General features: G+C 43.8%; 1 protein-coding gene across 1 annotated transcript in view; it reads right to left on the minus strand.

The window, feature by feature from the left end:
* Positions 1-26,786, minus strand: part of LOC309598328 (E3 ubiquitin-protein ligase MIB2-like) — a 79,562-nt gene that overhangs the window by 27,987 nt on the left and 24,789 nt on the right. Inside the window, 15 exon segments of the mRNA XM_082328786.1 lie at positions 2,774-2,839; positions 3,615-3,799; positions 5,596-5,774; positions 7,529-7,759; positions 9,156-9,282; positions 9,911-10,065; positions 10,778-10,934; positions 11,605-11,753; positions 13,721-13,854; positions 14,812-14,974; positions 15,717-15,821; positions 17,076-17,183; positions 19,154-19,296; positions 20,142-20,336; positions 23,767-23,873. Of these exon segments, the coding sequence (XP_082184912.1) occupies positions 2,774-2,839; positions 3,615-3,799; positions 5,596-5,774; positions 7,529-7,759; positions 9,156-9,282; positions 9,911-10,065; positions 10,778-10,934; positions 11,605-11,753; positions 13,721-13,854; positions 14,812-14,974; positions 15,717-15,821; positions 17,076-17,183; positions 19,154-19,296; positions 20,142-20,336; positions 23,767-23,873 (2,204 nt within the window).

The following is a 26,786-nucleotide window of genomic DNA, read 5'->3' on the forward strand; positions in this document are numbered from 1 at the left end:
AACAACATATTTTCTCCAATCAGTGTTCACTACTTTATCTCTAAGGCACACACTCTGTCTTTAGGATCTCATTACATCCAGATTTGCCTCTGTCAGTCCAAGTTCTTGTTGAACTCATAAGCACTAGTTCAGAGAGCATGCTGTCTTAGGACATTACCTCCCTACCACTGATAGGCATCTGGGAGAGCTGATGCCATGACTGATCTCCTCTGATACCTCCTCACGTGAAGTGCGAGCACATGCTTTGCCATTGCCTGCAAAGGTATAAGGTATATCCTCCTACAGCATCTCCTTCCAGAGCAGTGCAGCAAATCTGACACTGCAGGGGACTAGACGCGATGCAGTCACTGGAGCTGGATGCCGTTGAAAACATCTGCATATGGAAGTCTATTCATCTCCGGTCTGAAAGTCTCTTCTGCCTTCAGCAGACAGGTCAGTGTTCTTCAGGTCCTTCTGATGGATCGGCAGCACAGGGCGAGGGGGCTGCCTGCCCTCAAGCACTGCTCCTCGGCCTTATGACGCTGCAAGTAGAGGGGACTCCCCTACACCTCCACCCAAGTCACGTCGGTTATTTGCTTCCCTCTCTTTCAGGATGGCTTTGCAGGTAGCCAAACACATCAGCCTGACTAGCGCTTCTCATCTAAAATGCAAACAAAAAGGAAGTAAAGGAGGGAGGTGGGAATGGGAAGGGAAGCAAGCATATCCTTAGACAAAGATCTGAATCCTCTCCCGGATAGCCTGCCGGCAGATGGGGCAGACAGTAAGGGCTGTGCTGCAGTCTGGGCAAGAGCCGTGTCCACACTGGAAGACCAGTTTGATTTGGTCATCGATGCAAATGGGGCAGGTGATGCGCTCTTCCATCTGCCGGTAGCGGTTCTGTAGCTCCTCCATGAGCTTCTTCTGATCTGTGGATTCAGAGCCTGGGCTGCACTCCACCTCGGTGCTGTCTGCAGGGGTGGAGAGCAGGAAGAGAGTTAGTCACTAGTGTGCTCTGCCTCATGCAGCGTCTCTTTAATTAGACTCTGCCCCTCAAGAGTAGCAATTAGTTCAGACTAAACTCTCTTCACTGAGCCTTATCCAGGGATTCCTCAAATAAAAAGCCTGAGATGATGCTTTTCACAGACTGGCCAGTGTTGCTTTCCTCCGTTTAGTTGCTCAGCTGGTTTGTGTGTGCCCGTGTTTTTGTTTGAGTTTGGTTTTTTTTAAAGGAAACACAGTGTTGTCTAAAATGTCCTGCCTCCGTGTTCTGAAATATGCTGCTGCTACCTTCAAGTAAAAATATTCAAAGCTGGTTGTGATGTTCTGCCATACTAGTCCAGGACTCCTTACAGTGCTATCAGTACTATGTTCTCTCAACCTCCTGTTCACATTTAGGATTCAAATTTCTGGTTAAGTCTTTCAGGACACATGGTAAAACAAGAAGAAACCATTTGACATCAGTTATGTTGACTTTTGCATACATGAAGCTACACAAATAGAGTCATTTGGTCAACTCTATGAAATGAAAGAACCCCAAATCCTGGACAATTGCCAGCTTAGATAGACAGACTCCTCCTGGTTTCAGTTTAATACAGCCACTGTTCATCTTCTGCTCCTCAGTCTTTGATTAGGTAGCTTTACACTTCCATATAGATGTCCCTTTCCCCAACATTGTGGAATTAGTTGCACTTCAGTGGTGCAAGAAGTGATTTCAAATCCATAAAGGTGAAGCAAGTTTGGGGACGGGGAGCTTGCTAAAGGCAAACACTGAAGACATCACTGATAGGGAAGTCCTGCTGATATTCTCAAGAGACCTTGATGTTCCTCCTCCACTGGAAATCTGCATGCAAATGTCTCATTTGGAATTCTCATCACTATTTTGTTGCCAGTCTGTAGCAAAGACAAATGCTCCTGCCTACTGTCAGGTAGCTTGCTATTTCTTGCATTATGGAGTTCCAAGCAGGATTTCTGTCCTTGCCAGCTGTGTATGTCCAAAGCCGTGTGACAGATTCTTGTCTTCCCTATGCTTTTGTCCAGGCATCAAGTCACAAGACTATGGCCTGACTCCAACAAAGGAGTCCATAATGCTAAGCCGTGAGCAGCAGGACATGGAACTCATTTTCATCTGGACTTCCCCTAAGAGTGATCTCAGCTAGAAAGACATCAACTCTCACAACTGCTATGGAAAAAGCTTCAGTGGGCAACCCGGATTAATTCTAAGGCAAGTGCAAACCTGCTACTAGCTTGCTGACATGCATAAAGTCACCCATTCTGGATGCTGAGTAATGTGGAGAGAAGACAATCTGTTTAAAACCGGGCTAAAGAGCTTTATCAAAACAATCCAGCTCAATGATTCCTGGATAGCTGGCTAATGCCAGTCCTGCATAGGCACTGTAATTCCGGCCAAGGGAGAAGCAAGGCTTTCACAAGATGTCATTGTTCCTTTCTCACAAATTTTCACCGTTAAATCACTGCCTGTGAAAACGGTTAGACTGACACATGGAGAACCTGATACTTGCTTTCAATAAAATAAGCCAGGCACAGGACAAGCTTCCTCACATGTCCTGTCCTGTCTATGCAGCTTGAGCTTGGCCCGTGACACCTGAGAGAATCTACCTTTTCCTCTCTAAAGGTGGTCAATGCAACAGCCCCCCTGCCCCGCCAAACAACAACAAAACCAACAAAATCAACTCCCTTTCTTATACGTATTTCACTGAAAATCATCGATGCTGCTCAAACTAACGCTGTGCAGGACCCTTCCCACAGCACTTAACAGTAGGAACAGCAAACATACCTTGTTTCAGTTTTTTGGTTATTGTCACTTGACATTTGATGCACTTCTTCATTCTCCTGGAGCATTCTACCATGAATGATAGAAGAAGAGATTACAATTAAGCCCACTGATGCCGGAATCAAGAGAAAGATGACAGACTCAAGAACATCAACTTTGAACAATCCGAGACCTCCATGGGTGATTAAGAGATTGTTTCTGCATGGAAACGAGGACACCACCTTCTTTTTGAGCTACGTCCTAGTCTCTTGGTTTAGGCTTTCCTAAACCAGTAGCAAATACAACACCTTTAAGTCCTCAATGCTCTGTGCTACTGGAACTGCTGCACCATGGATCAGAACAGCCCTCTGCTCTGAGGGAACAGGATGCAGCTCTGGCACACAGTCCTTACCAAATTCCCTGCGGTCAGATTGTGAGTGCTTTGTGAGATTACAAACTTGCTGACATGGTTGAGCAGGCTGCCATTAAAACAGTTGAAATGCAAACCAGTAACAAAAGCCAGAGAAGAGGGAAATCCTTCTCAGGAGGTTTTTGACAGATAAAGCACTGCCAGCTAGAACCAAACATCTGGCTTTCCTTCTGAATTATCCAGGGCACCTCTAAGCACAAGCAAAGCTGCCTGGGGTCCCATCAGCAGGCAGTCAGAACACTCTGTGCTCTTCATAGATAACTTTGGACATCTTATCTAAGATGGTGGTGCTGAAATCACGCTGGGATTGTTTCAGGACACAAACAGCACAACAGCTTTGTATCTAAACACAGCTCGATTTATGAGAGTCCAGCTAGGGCAGCTATGTGGTGGAACAAGAAAGAAAAATTAAGAAAAAAACCAGAATGGACTTACCTTCACACACAATACTGTGCTGGCACGGGAAGAAATGGATGAGCAAGGCCAGCTCTGAGCAGACCAGGCACTCTGTGGGGACTGCCACACTCGAGACACTAAGGTTGGTCATTGTGTTGGGGGTTGTGTGCACACGGCGAAGGCTGCAGGTGATGGCTGAGCTGTCTGAAGAAACCTGCTGTTCCCTGCAAGCATGAACATGTAATAAAATTTGAGCCACATACTCCAGGTCCTCCTTCAGCAACCAGATAACATTGTATTGATCCCTGGCAAACACTCCACATGGAGACAGAGCAGCAAATGCTCAGGTAGAATAAGCCTGTGAGCCTTCACTGCCCTGGTGGGGCCAACTCAGCCTCTAGTAGCCAGGATTCTGACTGGATCTATCTAAAAAGAAAGGGGAAGAGCAAGGATGACTAATATTTACACAAGTTTAAACTGCTCTTTTGGAGGGCAACAGTAAGGTATTGACAGTACAGTCATCTGCTGGAAGGAGTCAGCTTTTGGGAGCTATTTAAAAAGTGCAGCCCTAAGGATTCTCCATATTTGCATGTTCCCGAAAAGTGCCTGGGGTGGCTGTCTGTGAGTTTGCCTCTTACATGACACAGGCTCGGATTCAGACTTGTGTCCTGGCATTTGAGCCCCAAATCCAAAGCCCTCAGCATCCAATCCATCCATTACTTTTCCTGCCAGCCGGTCATCTGCTAGCTAGACCTACTACTTAAACTGCAGGAATGATTAATGATTGAACAGAAGTGACAAGGACGGTCATTTACTAGCCACTGTCTTCAGTACCTGGCCCACTAGGAGTATTGCAAAGGGGTGCTTTTTGGTCTTTTGATACAAAGTCAGTACGTTTCTGGGAGGAAACTGCTATCTAGCTTCCTACCAAAGTGGCAGTGGCTTCATTATAAATGCATATAAACCCCAGATACTCTTCCTCTTCTGGAGCTATTAACTTCAGTCAGACTAACCAAGCAGCTTAAGAAGGTACAGCTAACTATCCTGTCCTGGCGCCTCCTCTATGTACACCATGGTGTACTTAGGCCTGTGATCTAGCATGCAGCACTCAGTCTGCGTGGATGCCTTAACTCTGCAGACACACACCCAAATCCTCCAGTCAAACCTCAACACAGAAGCTGAAACCCGTACACTGTTATGAGAAATGTCAGTCTGAAATAATTGGCATTCTTTAAGCAAAGAAACTTAATCCAACATATACTCCACTGACAAAATTCCTACGGAAGATGTTTAAAAGGACACATTTCACCTGTTATTTACAGTGGACCAGGAGCATGGCCAATTACAGCGGCTGCTGCATGGTTCCTCCTCCAGCAGTAACATGACAGCGGGTCTGTGCCCTCAGATCAAACAGAACTCTACTTTCATGTTTGCAAAGTCAAAATCCAAACAAATGTTTCTTAGAACCCGAGATAAAGCCATCTTTGACTTGCTATTCTCCCTTTGGCATTTCCTCAGCTATTTCTCTTATCTGTTGAAAAACAAGCATTTATCTAGCTCTGGAATAAATTCTGCAGATTCTGGTGCCCACTCTTTTGTTGCACTTCCTCTCTGTTTAGACTTTAAATATCTGTAACTGCAGAATCCAATGAAAGTAAAATAGAACCCAGAATTACTCTGCAAGACAGAAGTTGCTCTTGGCTTCAGTGGCCAGTCTTCTCCGACTGCCTCAGGGCTCTCTGTAAGTCAAGAGGCCAAGTTTGCACCAAGCAGTATTAATCTGCTTTTCCCAACTCTTTCAAATAGCAATATGCATCCCTAAATAACCCCTCCAGAAACACAGGGTCCGCAACCAGCTCCAGTGAAACAGGAGGTGCTTAGACTGACATCCAAAGTGTTTCAAAGATGCTTCATCCCTCCTGGAACAACAGCTGCATGCAGTGACACCACAGCGCGGTGGGAACACTCTGCATTTTGCAAGGAAGTATACTGTAGCTAGTTTCCAGAGGACATGGTTTACCTGAATTTCTGTGAGAAGTCTTTGATGATCTGGACAATCCTTCCATCTGTAATGAGGTCTAAAGGAGACTTTCCCCGATGGTTTGCATAATTAATATCTGCTCCTTCTTGTGCTAAGTAACATGCAATTGCAGTTCCAACGTTCAGCTCTACATTTCCAAGAAAGCCAGAAGCCTGCAGCTAAAAGATGTTGAGAAACACTGTCTGTTAACAGAAGAAGTTTCTGTTATGTGGCTTTGATCTGTATCAAGTTCTAAACAAAGTCTTAATCCTTGTACTTACAATTGCAAAGTGCAATCTAGCATCTTTTTTGAAAACACAAAAAGATCCTTCAGCATGTAAACAGCAGATTCAAATCTTGCATTCCAGGAACAAGAGTGCATAAGACTGGTCCTAACTGGTGCTAATCATTACTAATCATAGTAATAGGCCTTCACTTCTTCAGGAAGTGAAAAGGAAGTACGCTGAAGACACCAGAGTACGTATCAATTGACGAACAGCTGGTGTATGGAGCCCTAAGTGACAGCTATTTAAAAAGCCTAGTTCTGGTGTACATTACCCAAACTAATTTGAAGTCAATAAACATTTTCCAGTGACTTAAAAGACCCGGGCATGTACATCAGGGCAAGTAAATTAGACATGAAGGAGTCTACAGCATCTAGAGATAATGTTACTGTAAATAGTGTTGGGAATAACATGCACAGATCCCTCATGTTGCTTTAAGACTTTCTGTGTCCAGGACTAGCTACTGGCTGTCCCTAGCACAAGCAGCTAGGAAAACTGTTATGCAGACTTTCAGTAAGATGATAAAACCCACCCTGCCGCTGAGCCCTCTGCTTGAATTTACAGGCAGAGAAATTGAGAAGAAAGGTGCGATTGCTGAGCTGGAGTGGGGTGTCTCTGTGGAATGGCTCAACAAGCCTGAGGACCTGAGGCTGGAGCATCTTTGGCCATGCACTGAGCCACCAACTCATACTATCAATACTGGTAGCTTCCTAACAAGCAGAATGGAAGAAAAGCAATGCACTAGGCTTTTTCAAGCACCAACAGGTAAAAAGGAGGAATCGGTGGTTTGGCACACAGCATGCGGCCCTTCAGAATGTTGGTTTAATTTATTCTGGTCATTTCCAATTACAATTAAAGAAATCTATGCCAGATTTTCCAGCATACTAAATTATCCCTACAATGGAATCATTCTCACTCCATCCATAAAGTATAACCAATGTTTGCACTCTTGCTTTGCACTGCAAATCCAGTGTGTGCACATGTTGGTATTTACATGGATGGCAGAATATTTTGAAAGGCTGATTTAATATCTTTGCCAAAACGCCAGACTAAGCTTCCAGTCCTCAGCATATCAGGCACTGATTTCTAGATCAAAGCCTTTTCTGAAAGGCCTTATATATCCACGAGCAACATAGCAAAATCCAGTTCAGGCTTTCTAACAACACAGCCTTTTGTCCTTCAGCCTGGTATGTCTCACCTCTCACGTTCTGCTCTACATCTGCAGATAACTGGGGTGTTTGTGGTTAGCTATCCTCACATTTTCCATGCCATCAGACAGAAATGAATTGCTGTGGTTCTGGGGCACGAATTAAACCCAGGACTCCTGGCTCTACAATCGGATTCATGACCTTTCCCATGTCAAGAAAGAAGCACACAACACTAATAAAAATATCAGGGGAGACAGTATGAATTGTTGTCTGACTATGTGAAGTTTCATGCTATAAATTCAAGCATACCCTCAGAGGCCTCAGAGGACCTATTCTTGCTTTCCCACAAGCACAAGGTTTGTTTCCACGCTCCCCATCTGGACTCACTTTACACAATTTCCGTGCCTTCTTTTGCCCCCTTAGATCCCACTATCTGCTCTCATTCTAACATCGAGCATTTTCCTGCCCTTGGTGCTGGAATTTCTCCTACTCCCAGCTCACCTTGGAAAGGAGGAACAATCCCATCTCCCCTTCATGCTTCTCCATCATGACTGACATTAGCTGCTGCCGCTCCAAGGCAATGTGCATGGCTGTGTCCCCGTCCTCATCTTCAGCATTGACATCACTGCCTTCGCTGACCAGCAGTTGCACCATCCCTACATGTCCCTGGATGACAGCCAGGTGCAGCGGTGTCTGGTTACGGTTGTTCTTGAGGTTGACATCACAGCGACCCTTGAAGAGAAGAATCGCATCAAACCAAGTGAGTTGTTGCTGTGGAGTTTGGCTGAAAAAAGAGCGCTGCAGCTGTGGCGTTTGTTGAGGCCCCAGGTCTCAAGTCCATCTTCATCAGGACAGCAGCATAGAGATCTCCAAGAGAGCTCCGTATCTTAGCCATATGGCCCACACTCCTCAAATATCAAGAAAGGGAGGATCGGAAGCCAAATGCCCAACTGACACACAGCTAACATTTTCCTGGTGATGACTTAGATATGACAACTCATCACTTCCCCGACACAAACAAATCCTGGAACTACTCCAAGCAAACAGCCATGGACTAGCTCCTCTAAAGCACTATTGATTCCTTGCTGCCTGTTGTGCTTTGATTTCCCCTCTTCAAAGCAAAGAGGAGAAAAACCTGGTCAAATCTGAATCATTCTGCCCCTCTGCCAAATCCGCAGGGGAAAGCAGCAGCAAGGGTTAGAGACAGAGAGCCTTTAAAGATAGGGCTATGCTAATACAGTGATTATGCCAGAAATAAAGCAATCATGGTACTAAGGAGTTAGTGCTCACAGACATTGCTCCTCTACAGCACTCATTTGTAAATCCATTAAAGCCTTGTAGTGGTTTGGATCCACTTGTAAAGATAAACTCCGGCAACAAGCCACTGAGAAGAAGAAACAAAACCCAGGAGTGCTGACATGTAGTTGTCACCTTCATTGCCACTATCACCTGAAAGCAGAGACAGAGGCTAGCTTTGACTCCACAGAAACCAACAGCAAAATGCCAGTTAGATTGCCATCCTTCAGTGTCTCATTTTCATTGCTAAAGAATGCTGCTCACCAAGGGCAGGTCTAGCACTTACTTAAGACTGAAGAAAGATAAATAACCTGGAGTAAACATGTCAAAATATTTTGTTCTGCATTCAAATGAAATACATGCCTTCAGATATTCTTTCATAAAAACAAAGAGTGAGAAACCCACCATAGAACAACCAGTAACTGGGGAGCTTCAGCGTACACCTGGAGTGAGAGAAATTGAGCTCCGACCTGTACCTATGAGGTACGGAAGGTTCTGAATACAGACCTATACACCCCGTAATGAGCAGGTTACCAGCTGTTCTGGAGTCTTTCACCTTCATACCCATCACTTCACTGAACACTTCCCAGCAGGCTCCAGTTCCAATCCACTTTGTTCTAGCCTGCAAGACACCCTTCTCCTCTACTGCCAAAGGAAAATACCCCCAGGAATGCCAACCCCTGTTCTTCAAAGTCTGGCAAACAATGCCAGCTCTTCAAAGAGACAGAGACGTCCTTCTGAGTCCCAGCATTAACCCAATAGTGCTTAGAAAATGTGGGGGAGCGGGACAGATGGGAGCTTCTGGTGGTGGTGGTTTTGCTCTGTTTCTTACCTCTTTGATGAGAATTTCTGCCACTTCTTTGTGATTATTGAGAGCAGCAAGGTGCAGGGCAGTGAAGCCATCTTCCTTTTTGGAGTCAACCAGCTGCCGAGCTCTTGCTAGAATCTTCTTTATGGCTCTAGAGTGTTGGAGGTTAACAGAGATAGAAGAGTTACTTTATCAGGAAGGAAAGCACTGCAGAAGAGATGGGCCTGCCTCTTCTGCCCAGTAGTTATGAATGTCCATGTTTTAATAGGCAGCACCATGAGCTGGGATCTGTGATGCAGACCACTCCTTCTATCTCACAGACTGAATTACAAGAACAAAACAAAAGCCCTCAGTTATCATTTAATAAAGTATGGTAAACTCAGACTGCTATGAAAATAATGAGCAGATCTATCCTCGGAAGAATTCCAGAGGCTCTCAGTTAGATACACTCTTTTCAAGTACTGTTTATTACAGACCTTCTCCTCTCCTTCCACGCGTGAACCCAAACATCTAAGGAGACTATCCAGAAGCAGACAGACTTCCTAGCCAAGCTAGGGAGGTATGAGAAAGGCGGGATGGGGAAAGCAGGCAGCAGTTTCCTGTGAATGCATGAAGGAGGGAAGAACAGCTATGCCTAGCCATATCTAAACCCAAGAAACGTATAACCAACCATTTCCTATCTAGCTATCTAGAACTACATCTGCTACCTTCTTACTGTTAAGACAGCAAGCAGAAGTTAACACCTGTAAAAGCAGTAAAAATGAAAAAAGGTCACTTACAGCTTGTTGCCTTTTAGAGCAGAATATTGGAGCAGGTTGAAGCCTTGACAATTCTGGATAGTGAAGTCTATGTTGGGTACTTCAGTGAGAATCTCAATAATGACTTTGTAATCTGCAGTGATAGCATAATGCAGTGGGGTGTCTCCCTGGGAATCCTATGCAAGGATACCAAAGCAGAATACAGGTTACCTACCTCAGAGTGTCAAATGAAACAGCTCACCCTGAGGGACAGTTCAAGACAAGAAGATATATAGTGTCACCAGGTCACGTCAACTCCAGGCCAAACATCCAAACATCACTGGCACCCATAGCGGTTTCATAGCCTTTGTGAAATCATTTCCCCAGGGCTTGAAGCCAGCTGCTGAGTAGACTGGTGCTAACGTTCCTAACTAGCTTTGAAAGACTGACCCAGCACAGTCCAGTCCCACCACCATAAAAGCACACCCTAAAAATGGACTGGGTGCAATTCACCATCACTGCCCTGCAAGTTCCCAAATGCCAGTCTTAAAAATCTCACCACTCCTTATTGCTGGGAACAGGAGTGTTTCAACAACACACATAAGCAGCAGGTCAGCTCTCACTGGAAGCCCGAGTCCAGCACAGCAGAGAAAGTGCTACTGGATTGAGCTGAGCAGACTCATGATGATGAAAGGGCAGACCCAAATCCAGAATTTCAGACTACTGAAGTTAGAGGAATACTTCCTCTATGCAATGCACAGCAGTGCATTTTAAGAGAACAACCTTCAAATTCTACGAAGCAACAAATGGCATAAGACATAAAAAAGCACCTCCCTGCCTCAAAAAAACCCAAAAAACCCCGAACACCCTCTACCCCACTCCACCAAATCCCACAAACCCCAAACTTACTGGGAGATTGACGTCACAGTTGAGCTCACAGAGGGTCTGCACTACCTCTGTGAATCCTTGACTGACGGCAACGTACAACGCTGTGCACTTTGCGTTGTTTAACAGGTCTGCACTGGCTCCTTTACCAATAAGCACACGGGCAACCTCAGCTTGGTTTCTGATTTAAAAGCAAGGAGTAAGACAGATTAGATTCAATCCTGTGCAGACAGTAAATTCTTCTTCCTTGCATGGCACCAGAACTTCCCAGGTTTTGTATCATCTCAACCTCATCCCACCTCCTCTTAGTATTAAAAAAACAAACAAACAAACAAAGAAACCCAACAAAACCTTTTTAATTTGTACTCTAGAATCTGCTCTCTCTTTGCTTTAAATCAACAGGAATCTCCTGCTCTTAATGATGAATTCTTCCCTGGTAACTGACAACACAATTCAACCTTTAATCTTGCTCTGGAAAACATACGCACTTACAGAAACCAACCAACCAAACTAATCCCAACCAACCAAACCAATCCCAACCAACCAAACCACCCCCCCATCACCCTGACAAAAATCTAATGACCAAAACCTCCTTATCACTTGGTCTGATTCCCCCCAAAATTTCTAGCATGGAAACTGAGCTAGCTGTGGAGGTTAAATTAGCACACTAAGAAATGTGCCTGTGGCCCTGAAGCTCAAAGGCCAGTATCTAACATAAAAAAAAAAAAAAATCAGAGAAAAGCCTCCATCAGCCACACACCCTTCACACAGACTGCCATTTATATCTAGAAATGTCCTTTTGCAGCCCTTTAGTTCTTGTATCAGAGACAGCAAGAAGAAAGATATCCTACCCAAAAGCTGCATAGTGCAGTGCTGTATCCCCCTCTTCATCCCTCAGGTTGACAGCGGCATGTGCCTGCAGCAAAGTCTTCACAACATCCAGATGCCCCTGATAGGAGGCAATCTGCAGGGCAGTCCTGCCCTGGTTCTTTGCGTCGACCTGCGGGAAGGGCAGAGACACAGCAAACAGCTTGATTAGGAAAGACCTTGCCTTGTGTTCAGGCCCTAGCTCTGTTCTAGAGCAGGCCTAGCAGGATGGAAGTCATTAGCTGCACAACAGTTGCAGGCTCACAAATGCTAATCAGAATCCATGCCCCACTGGCTCCGCTTTATGTGCATCAACTACAAGGCTGACCTTGCCCCAGAATGTTTCTGAAGGGGAAGGGGACAGCACATTTAGTCAAGAAGGGAGAAGTGAGTGAGCAGAGCTGGAAGCCAGGGCTCTAATTGCAGCTCTCAGGCCAAATCCCCCTATGCCTGCAAGCAGAATACTTCTTGACATCTCTGCCAACAATTCCTTTCCCAACAGGAAAATGTGTGAGGAGATCAAGTTAGCTTTGCATAAGGCTTTGAAGATGCCAAGTCCCCATCGTTCTATGTTACTCTAGGTACTTTACTGGGCACAATGGCTGGAGGGTATATCACACTGTTGAAGTGCTGCAATGAGATTTTTTGAGAATTAAAGGGACTGAAGAACAAAGAGGCTGTATGAAAGGCAAGGGAAAAAAAAAAAGGGAAAGAAGCTACTGAAATCAGCGGGAGGCTAAGGAGAAGAGATGAAACCTCAGCAGATTAGCAAGGAGAAAGTTTTTTTTCCCCTGCAGTTGGTTCTATGCAGCAATCAGGAGAGCAGGACAGGCAAGACTTCCCTTGCTTCACTCAAAATGATGGGTGAGTCATTTCGGCAAGGAGGCATTAGAGGCCACGGTGTTATTCTTCCATTTACACACAGAAGACAATGCTGATAAGCTGGAAAGGCCTTGGCAAGCAATTCCAACTTGCACTACTAAGTGAGCCTCAAACCCATCCTCCTCTTGCTGTATATAACACTCTAATAGAAATAACTAATTTATTAATATAAATATCAGAGTAGAAATAAAATATAGATTAGAAATAGAAATCTAATGAAAATAACTAATAACATAATGGATTCCTGACTCTTGGCACTTTTTTATCTGTGATAAATTTGACAATTGCAAGTATTCGTCTATTCCTCCCATCTCCAGAGGCCCCATTAACTTTGTAAATAAAGAACTGTAATAAATACCAGACAACTAACCACTAAATCAGCTTCACAGGGGTTCCTGCAGAATCGATCCTAGTTTTCCTGGTTCGTGCATCCAGCTGCTCCTGCCAGCCATGCAGACACAGCCTCAACAAAACTTATGTTTTGTTACCAATGGTTTCCAAGGACACTGCTGAAATACTTCGTTCTCTGGTTCTCCTTTTTTAACCTGTTTATGAACCCTGTACCCCTCACTGAAGGAGCTTGAGCCTTCAAACAGGCAGCTTGAGCGAGCAGTGATTTGAGTAGATGTGATGCTAATGGTTTGGCACTCTGCAAGCACATAAATTGTTCAGCAACAAGTCGAGCCCAGTTCCCTGCTCCAGTCAGACATGAGATAAGACACTGCACAGACACGCACAGCATCAGGATCTGGGCACCTTTTCTCCTTCCTGATGCCAACACTACCATTTTGCAAGGTCATGTAAGGACAGACACATTCAGCCAGACACAACCCGTGGCCTTCTTTTCTAACAGAGGCCAGATACTTGGACATCTTGCTACTGTTTTCATATAGATAAATACCTCTCCCCCCTACTTCTACAGGTGCAGTGTCCATACAGGAAAATCTGGGAAGAGCCAGCTTTGGAAACATGCTGTGAGGACTTAACTCTAGTTCAGATTTAATGCCACAAACTGGAGCCATAAAATACACACATTTAACATACAAATTTAATCCTAAATTGCAGTAAAATAATTTTCCAGCTCTTAGGAGCTAACACTAGGTCTGAAAAATCTATTCTTTTTCTCCCATCCTTTTCCCCACTTGACTACAAAATTTTATGATAGTACTTTAAAGAAGAGCAACAAAAAGTAACCATTAGGATGTCTTCAAAACTTGCCTTGTCTGGGTATTTCTGAAGGAGCTCCCGAACTTTAGCTGCATTGTTGAGTGCTGCACAAATGACCAGGCAGCCTGCATGCTCTGACTCTGTCTTCTGGGAGAGCAGTTTCTCCAGTACAGTAATCAAAGTACCTGGTAGGAATGAGAAACAGCCACAGGTTAAGAGGGCCAAAGAGCATGCGTATACATGCATACAGTTGGCATAGTACAGCTGTGTAACCACAGCATGGGCCTGCTGTACCTCTAATACTTAGCTCACACAAAGAGCTTTACAGATTTGTGGCTTATACAGAACTCCTGCTTTACAAGTCTGATGTTTTGAGAACCCAAAAGACAGGAGACCATGCTACAGAAGACCAACACAGAAAAATCACTACTAAAAGGCAAATAATCTGAAGAGGAATGTATGGATTTGGAAAGGATGCTGTAGGGAAAAAATACAGGTCCTTTCAGATGGGCCCTCTAATTACAGACTTTTGAGTGCTTGAGAGGACAGAGGTGTTACAGTTCTCCAGACAGAGCAAAGTTAAAAAGCTCAGGCTCATATGCAAGTTCCCCCTGAAGTCTAACTTGAGCAAACAGTTTAAAACCCATCTACATAGCAAAACAAACAAAATGGGAGGTCTGTCCTCTCTCCCGCATGATCCTGACAGCTAAAGGAAGTAAGTATGGCGAGGCTACAAAAAATTTTGAGATGTGCAAAACAGACAAAATCCCCTCTACGCATCATGTGATCCCACGTTCAATTTCAGGGTGGACTGGGCAAAATAATCGTTGACAACGCTTCCACACAAGGACCTTGGGAGTATTTCACAAGCATTCAAGAATTAGTATCCTCCTACAGGGGATGAGGCAGGACGGAACAGGAAATTGAGACAGACCAAGGCAGAAGCAAATACTGAACCTAGGGCTGTGCTACGGTTAGCCTTCCCGAGTCCTAAATTCTGTATTGTCCTGTTAAGGCCAGCTTTGCTTCCCCAGTAAGGCACAGCTTGGTTTTGGAGCTCTGTCCGGGGAAGAACAAGCAGCTGGAGTTTAACGCTATCCAAATCCCTGACAGATCAGACATGTCTGTTCTCACTATCTCACTTTTTGATTCCTTTGCATTCTCCGTTGTCATGAGGTTTGCTTCCTCATCTCTCTGATAGGCTGTCAGGCACGCTGGGTTGAACGTCCAGGACTGCCCTCCAATCGACACTCGCAAATCTCCATCCCCGTAGACTTTGATTACTTTGCCGATGCGCCCTAGGGTCTGCAACGGAAAGAGAGAAATGATTTTTAAAAGGTAAGATGCAGTATGCTTCGCATCTCAGAGCCAATACCATGCTTCTAAGAGCGGTTTCGCAGGCGGCACTCCCGCTGTGTGAAAAGAAGCACTGAACAGTGACACACTCGCAGACAGCTCCCACTTCAAGGACACCAGAGGGTTCTCAGCAGTTTCTCTATTACTGGTTTTACATAAGAAGGGTTTCCCAGACATGTTACAAATGTCTGGAGAGGAAGGCGGTGAAACAACAAAACATGGTCTGAAGAACCCTGAGAGAACTGATAAAATTGGGACTAGGAAAGGTTTCCTCTGTGCGTTTAATTGCTCCTAGAGGACACCTGTATTCTGCTTTTTAGGCATACTGGTCTGATCAGACCGTTTTTCCACTCGGACACTTTCCTGCCTCGTTCCAGAGAATTATGGAGGGCATGAGAGGACTTGTTTACTTTGGTTGGTGAAACCTCTTATCCGACTTACTGGCAGCCAAATCTTTTTTTCAGATTCCCCATCTATCCACTTTGCTCTGGTGCTGCAATAGGATTGTATTACCGATAGCCAATAGCACTAGGCAGCATTTATTTTGCAAGGCCTCAGCAGTCCCAGAAAGGTCTGTGCACTCACTGAGCAGCAGGAATACTGGAGGGCAATGCAAGCCCAGTCACTATTACTAATTGCTTGGGAAAACTCAGGAAGTTACTGGACTGTCCTGGAACTGGCGCGCACTCACAGGTGCCATTTCATCTGTCCACTCCCCATGACCAGGTTGGAATCGCTTCACTGTTTCCATATCATCTATCACCCGGACAACATCACCAACCCAAAAGGTGTTGAGCTACAAGAAAAAGAAAGTCATAAGCTTTTGGGGGACGAAGCCAGGAAAAAAAAAAAAAAAAAAAAAATAGCGATCAGCCCCTCCACCCCACTCCCACCCTCAGAAAACCCAACCAAACAAGAAGCCCATTGACTCAAAAAACAAGGCATTACAAAACATAAGCACAACTACCAAGAAATCTGCATGAAATCACTGCACTGCAAAATAAACATAGTCCAAGGGCTGGGGTATTTCTGTTTTAAGCCAAATGCACATTTAAGCAGGGAAACAATTTGGGACAGAACATTTTTCTTCTTTTCTTTCTTCTTCAAACCATTTATAATTAATACCAGTATAAAGTACACATGGAACGTCCCTTGGTCCATCTCCTCACTATACTTGACTTCGCACTGGAGATTTTAAGTCACTTTAATAAGGAAGTTAAACTGTTTGTTATTCAAAACAGAAAAGGGAAACCAGAGTCTACCTGTACTGGTAATTTGCCAGATGCTCCCTCTGCTCACTGAGCTAAGAAGGAAGCATTGTCAAAACACACTTTTCAAAGCAGACTAATTCTGCCAAAACAGTCTGACACTGCATTTTCCATTTGTACTGGAGTTTTTAGCATTGTGACCTTATTCAGGTCTTTCAGAATTTTGTAGTCTTCCAGCAGCTCCTTGTATACCTATTAGCCCTGTTTCTAATCATCCACATTTCAAGTCCTCAAACCTCTGGGGAAGGTCAGAGCTATGAGCTTTAGAAATGCAGACACAAAATTAGAAGAGCTGGATTAAAGACTCGGGTCATCCAGAAGAATCAGAGAGAAGCGAGACAAAGAAAGATGCAAAAAGGAGAATAACATGAAGACACAAGAACAAGAAAGAAAGCAAAATCAAATGGACATGATGTGGAAGAAGGTTCATCACAGATGAAAGGTAGCTGCGGAAGGATGAGCTACTGTAGATCTACTGTTACCACTCTTATCAAAGAAGCTGAAAATTAAAAAATGGAATTTACCCTAAGAACTTACAACATTCAAAACGCAAAGGTTCATAAAACTGGACAGCCTAGTAGCCCAGCTCCCACTGTCTGCAACCATCTGTCTTAGCTCTGATGGCTTGCAGGAAATTCTGCCTAGAACTACTGCTTTTAAAATAGCAGTATATTTCTTTGGCACTTGCCTGAGACACACTGTGTCCTAACACAGCAGGCTAAATTGACAGCTGTTCCCTGCAGCACTTCTAGTTCTGGCCAAGCTCACCTATCAGCACCTACCTTAGTCAGAGCTCCAGGATGGAAAGTCCAGCGGGTTTCACTGTTGAACTGGACCCTCACGTCCCCTCTGTCCGTGATTCTGTGCACGGTCCCTGTCTGGCCAATGAACTTTTGATAGGGGGAAAAAAAAAGTAGAGGAAACCCCCTAAATAAATCACATTGCTTAATAGTGGGGAAAGCAGACATCCAAGGCATAGATGGCTAAATTACCCACCATTTCCAATTCACAGACTAACAGTGCTCCCAAACCTGCTTTAAATGAGATGCAGTCATTGTTTTTCTGCAAAAGGAGGGAAAGGCTCCTTAAGAAGCTCCTCTAAAGTGGCAGCATATTGGGGGAAGAGGGCAATAGGAATACAAAGTGTGAAAATCCTTGAAAATGCAGCACAAATTGGCCTCCTCTTTCCAAATGACAAAGGTGGGCAGAGACTACAACATTGTTCTGCAGTATAATACCAGCAAGGCATGCTCTGAGAGCAAAAAAGGGGGCACGGCAGAGGAGACTACACAAAACAAGGTATAGTTGTGTAGTGCAGTATTCTGTATCTGTTGATTCTGGCAGGTCCTGAGCAGCTGATAGTTTTGAAGGAGACAAAAAGTACTGATTTCTGGGATGACAGGAAGTTACTGTTTCTCTCTTTAATATCCCTCTCTACACCTGCATTCACCAACAACAGGAATTCAGAAGTGCGGAGGTTTAACAACCTAGCAGACTATGTTAGCTACACAGCGACATTCAAAAACTATAGCTTTGGGGATGAAGGTCTTAGTTGGAATAAAAAATTCATGGCTCCACTGACAGTCGCCTTAAAGTTCATGCCAAAGACGCTAAGTCCCTGCCTGTCAGGCTAAAAAAAGAGACCAATGATCAGTTAATGGATTTCCACATTGAAACTGAAATGACACTGTTTGTCTTGACATTTTAAAGTCCGATTTCAAAAAGATCGCTCACCTATAGGACAGGTTGGGTTAGGATACATATATAACGTATCTTTATAATTGTATAGCGCTCCTTCATATACCAAGGCTTCATACAGCTGTCTCTGAATCAGACCTGCAGGTTATTCAGTTTACAGACTCAAGTGTGGCAGGCATTTGGGTCACTTGTGGCTATACCCTTCCTCTCCAAAAAGCTACTTTTCTAGAAGTTACTAATACAGGCTCAGAGACAGGTCTTATTACTGTAATGGTGAGTATCAAAATGTGATTTTGTCTTGCAGTAAATCTACTGCACAACAGCAGTACTGCCTTCTTCAATATGTGAAGGTAATTTAAGTTATTTTGGGCAATATCTGCAGACTATTAAAAGCCAAGAAAGTTGACTTAAGGAGAAAGAAAAAAGCACAGCCCTTTTAATTTAAATGGCAAATTTATTCATTTAGCTGTTACCATTTCATCTGAATGTAAGCCCACACTGAATGTTCACAACCCCCGGAGACTCAATTCCACGATGGCCCCCTGAGATGCTATACTGGAGTAGTAGGTGTCATTTCTATCTTTACTTCCTCTACTATCTGAGGCTTTTTTTAGACAACAGGTGACAACAGACTGATAGCTCTTCAAACTAAAGACAAGACAACAGGCTAAGTTCCAAGAACATCATATGGGCTGAGAAATTTTAGCCCTAGCCAGGTATAGAGCCCACTGTTGACAAAACACATAACTTTCATTAGTAGTAATGCACAGTACAAAAGAAGCCAAACAGGGAATGGATCCAGAACTCCAAAGAAAAGATCCACGGCTCATTTAAAAACAAACAAAACAGCCATTAGTTTCTTGCACTGGCTTCCAAGACTTTTGAGCAACTCTTTTGACTCATCATAGACTCGCAGAAATTATGCAGGGCTCCACAAGGCAATTCTCATACAACACAGATTTATCCGAGCCTAAAAATAAATCTGACTCCAGTGTCCCATCACTAAAGAATTTGTATTTGTGATTCAGTCAACGCAATATAAATACAGAAGATAACACACCACACAAAGATGTTCTGGTAACTTCCTAGCCAGTGCCTACTTATGTAGTCTGAGATAGTGACTGATACATTACCGAGAGAACAGGAGCAAGCAGAAGCATACCTCAGCCATTTTAGGATTCCAGCCACCATGGCCCTCCTGCATCTCCCGCAAGATGTCAATGTCCAGCAGGCATTTCACTTTGTCCCCATGCTGGAATGGATGCCTGTCCGTGCTTTCTTTCCTCTGCAGTTCAGCTGGTTTTCCTAAAGAGAAGAACGACACCACCCACGTACATGCAGGACGCAATAAAATGCTTTGTGTTTCATTTGGCTTTGTAACAAGGGTTGCAAATTAACATAGGGGTTAATTGGGGTAGAATGGTGTAAAACGCTTTTTCTGTTGTGGCATATACCCTACACACTCTACGGGGCAGCACTATGTAGAGACATCAAGAGGATGTGTAGCGAGATGCCATAGCCCTGGAAATAAGCTCCCCATCGAACCCTTTCTTTCCCTCATGCTCTTGCCAAGTTGCTCAGAGAGAGAAAAGAATGAGAAAGACCTGATTCTGCTGCTGCAAACTCAAGAACAGACCTCTCTGTTTTCTCTCAGGGGAGCAAAAGATAGCTCTTGCACCTCATTAAAAAAAAATACAACTAAATTACACCTTAGTAAAAAATGCTGGAAGTCCAAAAACACAAGTAGTTTCCTTGGTTTCATCAGAGTTAAGATGAAAGGTGGATTGCAGCAAGTTGCCAATACAGACATCACCTTTTTCCATAACTTTTTCTAATCTCCCTGCTGGGCAAGTATTTGGCATCTCCATTCTTAGAAATCTCCATTTTGTCACATTCCCCTTCAATACACTTTTGGGTCCACCAGAACAATAGTATTTGCTCTCTAAAAGCACAGTGAACACCAGTTGGACCACCACTCTGAAATAAAGCAATATGTTCACACAAAGACCACTTTTTAAAAATGGTACATATTATGTGAGAACTTTGTAAAACCACCTGCTGATTTTCTGTCTTCCAAGCAAAACGGCTTTAGTGTGAGGAAACGGCAGCACAAATCAGGATTTCTCAACAGAAGACTTGTCTCTACGCACCTAATTTTGGGAGATGCTCTTTGTAGTAAAAGCCACCAGATGCCTCCACAGTACATTTCAGGTCCACTTTTCCCTTGTGTCCAACTCTGTAGACATTCGTGGTACCATCAGACCACGTGACGCTGGCCACACTGCGTCCCGTCTCTACATCCCAGCCACGAATATCAACCACGCGTCCAGTTTTACCTTCACCACCTGATGGAAAAAGAGGGGAGAAAAAAGTGTCCAGCTTGCATTTTCACTGAGACCAATACACAGAAACTCATCTGACACTGGGATGTTTACTGAGATACAATTTAATGACATTTTTAGCTTAACTAAGTAAAAAACAAGGAAAAAACTTGTCAGTTCTCCAACTATTCACCACAGAGGAGCCGGCACAGAGCCAAAAGCCAATAGCTGGGGCAGATGAAATTCTGACAGAGAGGTTGCTGCCAGGAAGGATTTCTGTGGGACCCTATCTTAGGCCAGCTTTACACATTGAACAGAAGCACACAGTTTCTACTTCACTGACAGCATACTGCTGCCTGAAGCAGTGCCCTCCGGTCAAGTGTTCTTCATATACATGAAAGAAGGAAATCACACCAAAAAAAATTATTTGGCGGCTCATACAACTTCCTCACAGCTTGCATGATTCACCTTCATCTGCAGAAGGCACAAGAGATCTCAGTCACCTTTTTAATTCGGGAAATTAAACCATGAGACAACTCAGTTTGACCAACTAGGAGAGAATCTCTACATGAAACGTACTGAAAGCCAGGCAGCTATTTGGTTTGGAATACAAATATGGAAAAGCTGAATTCTGTGTAGAAGCAGCCATTCCTCCTGATGTACAGAAACACTGCCTAGCGAGGCAACGCACAGTGTCACGGCACCACACTGTGGCAAGATAAAAACAGAGCAGCGTTGTAAAATCCACCCAAGACCTTTAATCTCTCCCCTACACTGGCCAGGTGGAGGAACATCAAGTAAAGTTTGTTCTGGTACTTCTCTTCACCTGCCCAAGCAAGGAGGAGTACTACTGAAACAGTCCAGAACAGGAGGATGTATTTTTGGGAAGATAAATCTGGCTGGGCACATGGGACATACTCTCATCCAAGAGACGCCAGTCTATCAACACCGAACCGAGTGACAGGCAGGCAGAATTTGCAGATTCCCTACCTCACTCTGCTGCCAAGTCACTGTGTGAACCTCAGCAAGTCCCAGCACTGGTCTAGTGCTTTCCCAAATGGGGACAGCAACATCTGTCTGTCTCACCAGGTGGACAGTGAGCTTCTAATTGCCTGCAAAGTCTTGGAATTTACCAGCTTAAAGGAGTTAACTTCCTTATCTAACTGCATATCTATCTAAAAAGCGTAATTCAGACAAACCAGTGGGCTTTATTGTCAGTTCTATCAATAGCAAGAACACACCTTTAGAGGGCTGGTCTGAAAACTAGAAAGTCCCAATATCTCTTGATTTTTACTGGAAGAAAAATATTTTTAAAATCCTATCTGCCTTTAAAGTCTCTCCCTAGAAATGGCAGGTAGATCCCAGTTCTGTACACAATTCATACTGCAGCCAGTTACCTGATCAGCACTCCAGATATCCACCCACATGAATATTATCCACAAAAATACAATTTAAGTTACCAAATGCATTTCTGTGATGTAACCTGCAGAGCTATGCCTAAAAAAGCCTTCCAGGTTAGAACCCAGACCCTAGCAATAGGGCAGCTAACAGTAATTTTCATCTTCCTTTCTGCAGGTAACCATGAACAACTGTCCACTCCAAAATTAATCCGGATGACAGCTCTTAGAAAAGGAGGTTACATCCAATATGCAGTTACTGACCACGGGAAAGGAGAGCCTCTGGATGGTACCAATGTTCAGGTATGGGAAAACAGTGATCTTGCAGCAACACTGTGCTCCTGTGAGTATATTATTAACGTGGACAGGTTGCAGCAGATTGCTGTCCTCTCCCTGCTCTTTCAGTCTGTAAGAAACGTGGTAGGCACCACTAGCCTCGAATTAGTGCTGACAGAAACAGCACCAGTGACAAAACAACTTAACATGTTTCTGTTGCGGCAGGGATTCACACTGAACACCAACAACAAAAAGTAATCTCCCCCCTCACCCTGTTCAGATGCTTTTCTCTAGGGAGGGCACTAGCTTCCACTTCCACGGTGTTTGGACTCTGAGAAATGGTAGTAAGGAAAAATATGTACTCAATGAAAAGGTTGAAGTGACTGAAGAGCTGCCAGGGTCCACCCTGGCCACAGCAGAGAAAAAAGTTTGGTCAATTGGCAAATTTTGCAGTCAACGCTAATTTCTGCAAAGGGCTCAGGCAGCCGGAATTCTAAAAAGGCACATGCAAAGAAAAGCAAGACCATTTGATCAGATTTCTCAACTAGCTGCTGTTGCCCTTACCAGACACATAAGACCACATGATCAATACATAAACTTACCAGGACCCTATTACAGAGTTTGCAAGGTTATTTATTACCACTACTTATAAGTTACCTCCTTAAATGGAAGTAGAGTTGATGTGCTAGTGCTACGAGGAAGCTAAGTTCAGAAGAGCACAAGGCTGTGGATGAGGCAGCTCCATCAAAGACAAGGCGGTACTCATTAGAGACCAGCTGAGTGGCTGGCCTTATGCTTCTTCTCACTTGTCTTGCACATTTAACTGCTTTCAGGTCACAATCATTGTAAGCAACACAAGTCTCAGACATGTAAATGTTGATCTGATCTCAAAAGGACGGATAAGCTGTACTGAGCATAAGCTTCTTTTGCTCTCAGACTTTGCAAGTATCCATGTCCTCCACTGAACCCAGAGCTGCAATAAATGGTGGATCCAACACTGGAAACCTTCGGACTTACAACTTAATAATTAAGGGAAAAAAGAAGCTGTAAATGTTACAGTGCGTACAAGGCTCTGGAATAGAAACGGACAGTAAAGTTTCCTTAACCCTGCAGAACTACACAGAATTTGGTATTGGTGAATTAGACACAGTCATCATACCCCAAGAGTAGCTCTAGAAAAGGCATTTTTGTCCCTTTGCATTTTCAGCCTGAAGTTACAATTCATACAGAAAGTAGAAACCATTCTCCAGCAACCGGAGCAAACAGTTCTTCATTAATGCTCCATGTGAAACACTCCTTATAGATCTTTTCTCTTCACTGTTCTTAAAAGTGTCCAAACAAGGATATTCCAAAGAACCTCAAAGGAAAAAGGAGCACTGTACATAGACAAACCTTTTTCCCAATGTGAATGGAAGCTTTTTCAGGAAAAGATGGGCCTTTATTTTCTTGTAACATGGTGTACATTTATAGTTCTATACAAGATCTTCCAGGATGGTTCCCGTGACTTTTTGCCTCTATGAAATAGGAGCAGCAAAACTTCCCTCTCACACCCTGAATGAATGCATACAGCTTATGTCACAGATATGTTTGTAAACAAATATAAGAAAACAAATAATATTTAATACTCTAAAGGACAGCAACCTGCATCATCTGAACAGCTCCCCTAGAAGCTACTGCTCAGCACATGCATTTTCAACTAGCAATTTGGCAAACAGGAGAAAAAAAAAAAAAAGAAAAAAAAATTGAATAGTGTTTTACAGAGCATCTCAAAAGAAGCTTACCGTCCTGGTTACCCCACTCCCAGTCAGGGCCACGGACTACTTTAGCCCCCTGGAAAGTCCCTTTTAACGTGATGCGAGTCAAATTCTGTCGAGGACTCACTAGGACTCTGGAAAAACAAAATAAGAGAAAACAAATTAATGTATTGTTACTATTCACACTGTATAAAGCTCTGTTCCAACCAAGGTCTGTCATATGAGGACCAAGTGTACCACACTTACATACAGAAAAACATGGCTTGCATTGTGAAGAGCATGTAAGAAGTGAGAAAAAACAATAAACTTTGTCTTTGATCCTAAAAGCACGTCTCCCCAGGAAGGTCAGAATACCTGGGCACTGTTCCACTGATAGCAGAAATACAACTAGTGAATACTACACTGGGCTAAAGAAGGCCCAAGTTTATCTTCAAACATTATCAAAAATTGTGAGATCTATGGTAAGCTTTAAAAAAGTTCTGTGTTTTTCTCAACTGTGGGATGCAGATAATTGGGAAGAGAGGCTGCTATGCGAGCGTGAGGAACAGGCACCCTTCAGTGAGAGTCTGCGCAGACAAACACATATCCGCACACAAGCGGCAGGGCTGGGCTGGGGCCTCTCTCATGTCGTTAGGCACCAGAATGGCATCTTGCTGACTCAGGAAGTTGAACATATATAAACAAAAAGATTCAAAATGGTTACATTCATTCGCTCACACACAGCATGCTTAGCTGCGAAGGAAAAAACAACAACAACAAAAAAATCATCATTCTTTCAGCACTTCAGGAGCCTTAGGGAGCGCTGTGTAGGGCAAAAATAAAATCCAGCAGCTCCAAAGAAGAAAAAATTCCCCACACACTCTCTAAGATGCACAAACAACAGATTATATTAGGGCAAGGCAGCTCGCTGAGGGCCAAGTATGATTACTGTGAACGCATGCAAAGTAATACTTTTGTGAACAATTTACCAGCATTCTACAGCATAAGGTACATCTGCAAACCAAGGTCATCAAAATCTGGATTTAGCAACTTCACCCCATTGCCTACACAGAGCAGGGGAAGCCCTGCTACAAATATCATCACGCCGTCCTAAACACACAGCAGGAGGGCACGTTAGCTTTCCTGGCCAGCTGTGCCACTTATAATCCACATGCTTCCCAAAGGAGAATACCCAAGTCACTTAATATAGGTCTCACAGAATTAAAATATATCTTTAAAACAGAGCCTCTGGGGGGAGGGAGGGAAGAGAGGAGTAAGGAGAAAGTTAGTAACTTCTCCAGAAAGTCTGATAACACTTCAGAGGGAGAGGGAGACTGGCCTTGTATCCCATCGTTAAGTTTAAGGCAATGCTTTATGGACATGACTAGGGCGTACACTGCACGAAAGCATGAACGGCTCAGGCAGTCTCCTAGCTCGAAGTCATAAGGAGTTCAGGACATTTCATAACCTAAGCTGCAGGCTGCACAGCCTCCTTCACTTGCTGAAAAGCAGAGCAGATTAGACCAGCAGTGTTGTGGCTAGACTGTCTCCAGGATAACGCAGACCTCTCTATCTGCCCTGCAATCTGCATCACAGCATACACACCGATCCTTCTTAAGAAAAAAGAAAAAAAAATACCTACGTGATAGTAAACAGGGGGTCTGATGTCCTGTTAAAGCAGCTTCCAATTCCCATAATGTTACAGCAGCTTCTCTGCTGTTTTTGTGTGTGCTGTTCCTAGTCTCTGTTCCCTAGCAGAAAGCTTTCTCATGAGATACCAAGCCACCAAAGTCCTTACGGACCTGCCTGTGTTGCTCACCCAGGGTACAATCCACTTTTCTAGGTGACCGCAAAGGTGCCGCAACCCCTAGCCGTAATTGCGCGCCTCCTCCTGACAGGCTCTTGGCAACTCCCAGACCAGGCAGAGCAAAACCAAGTTCAGCAGCTGTTCCGCAGGGGAAGGGGAGGGGAAGCCTACCGGGGCAGGGCTGACCTCAGAACGCTGTATTTATTTTCCATCTAATACCTAGAGAGAGAAGGTGGAGACTCAGAAGGATAAAAAGCTTATGCTTGAACTCACTGTTTACTTATCCATCAAAAGCCTAAGTCTTTTACCTTTCTTAATTTGTCAACAGATCTCCCACCTGTGCTTTACAACCTAATGTGTTTAAAAAGAGGGAGAGATTATTTACACATGTTCTTATAATTGTTGAATGTTCATTATCCAGATTATAGCTCAAAAGGAGGAAGACGAAGACTGTTTTTTGAATGGTTGAGATTTTGGCTGTTTTAAACACCATCAAGGCTGGCAGTTGTTATGGAAGAAAATATAATAAAAGAAGGCTAGGAAAAAGCTCAGCTAAAAAGAAACACTGATCAGCATTCATTTTATTGCACTGTGTCATGCACTATAGACTGGCTTCAAAAACCAGCATGGATTTGTGTACTACATCTGAAACAGCTTAGCTACAACATGCTATTTTCACTGTATTTTGCTGAATGCTTTTCTAACAATTTATCAAAGATGCCTTAGCCAAGCCCTGAGACAAAGTGATAAAAATACACTTCTCTCCTCCAAACCCTGCTCTCACAAGGGAGGGGTTTCAACGCAAAGATTCTCAGTGATAGTAAAATAAAGCACCAAGCTAAGCTTAAGCGAGATGTTTAAATAGCAAAATAGCCACCATTCATTATATTCCTAGCATAATTTCCCTTTTTGTATAATCATGGAACAGCAGTCATTTCCCGTCTCAACAGCTCTCACATTAACCTGTCACCTCCAGTGAAATTTGTGGCTAGAGACCAGGAAAACAAAGCTGACCAGTTCAGAAAGCTGAGCTTCCTTAAAGAAGACAGAAGTGTAAGGAACTCCAGCTCCCGTTCCACTCAAACGCTGGCGGCAGCCCACCGTCACTGCCTTCTTTCCCTGGCCTCACAAAAATTTTGACCTTGTCTTGAACCACGCTGCTGACCAGCAACACTGAAGAACGATGCGAGAACCAGATGTCCCGAGTCAATATGCCTTAGGTTTTAATCTAATTCAACATGTTTTGCTCCAAATACTGGAT

Source organism: Platalea leucorodia, assembly GCF_965183815.1.
Source record: "Platalea leucorodia genome assembly, chromosome: 17".
In the NCBI taxonomy this organism is placed as follows: Eukaryota; Metazoa; Chordata; class Aves; order Pelecaniformes; family Threskiornithidae; genus Platalea; species Platalea leucorodia.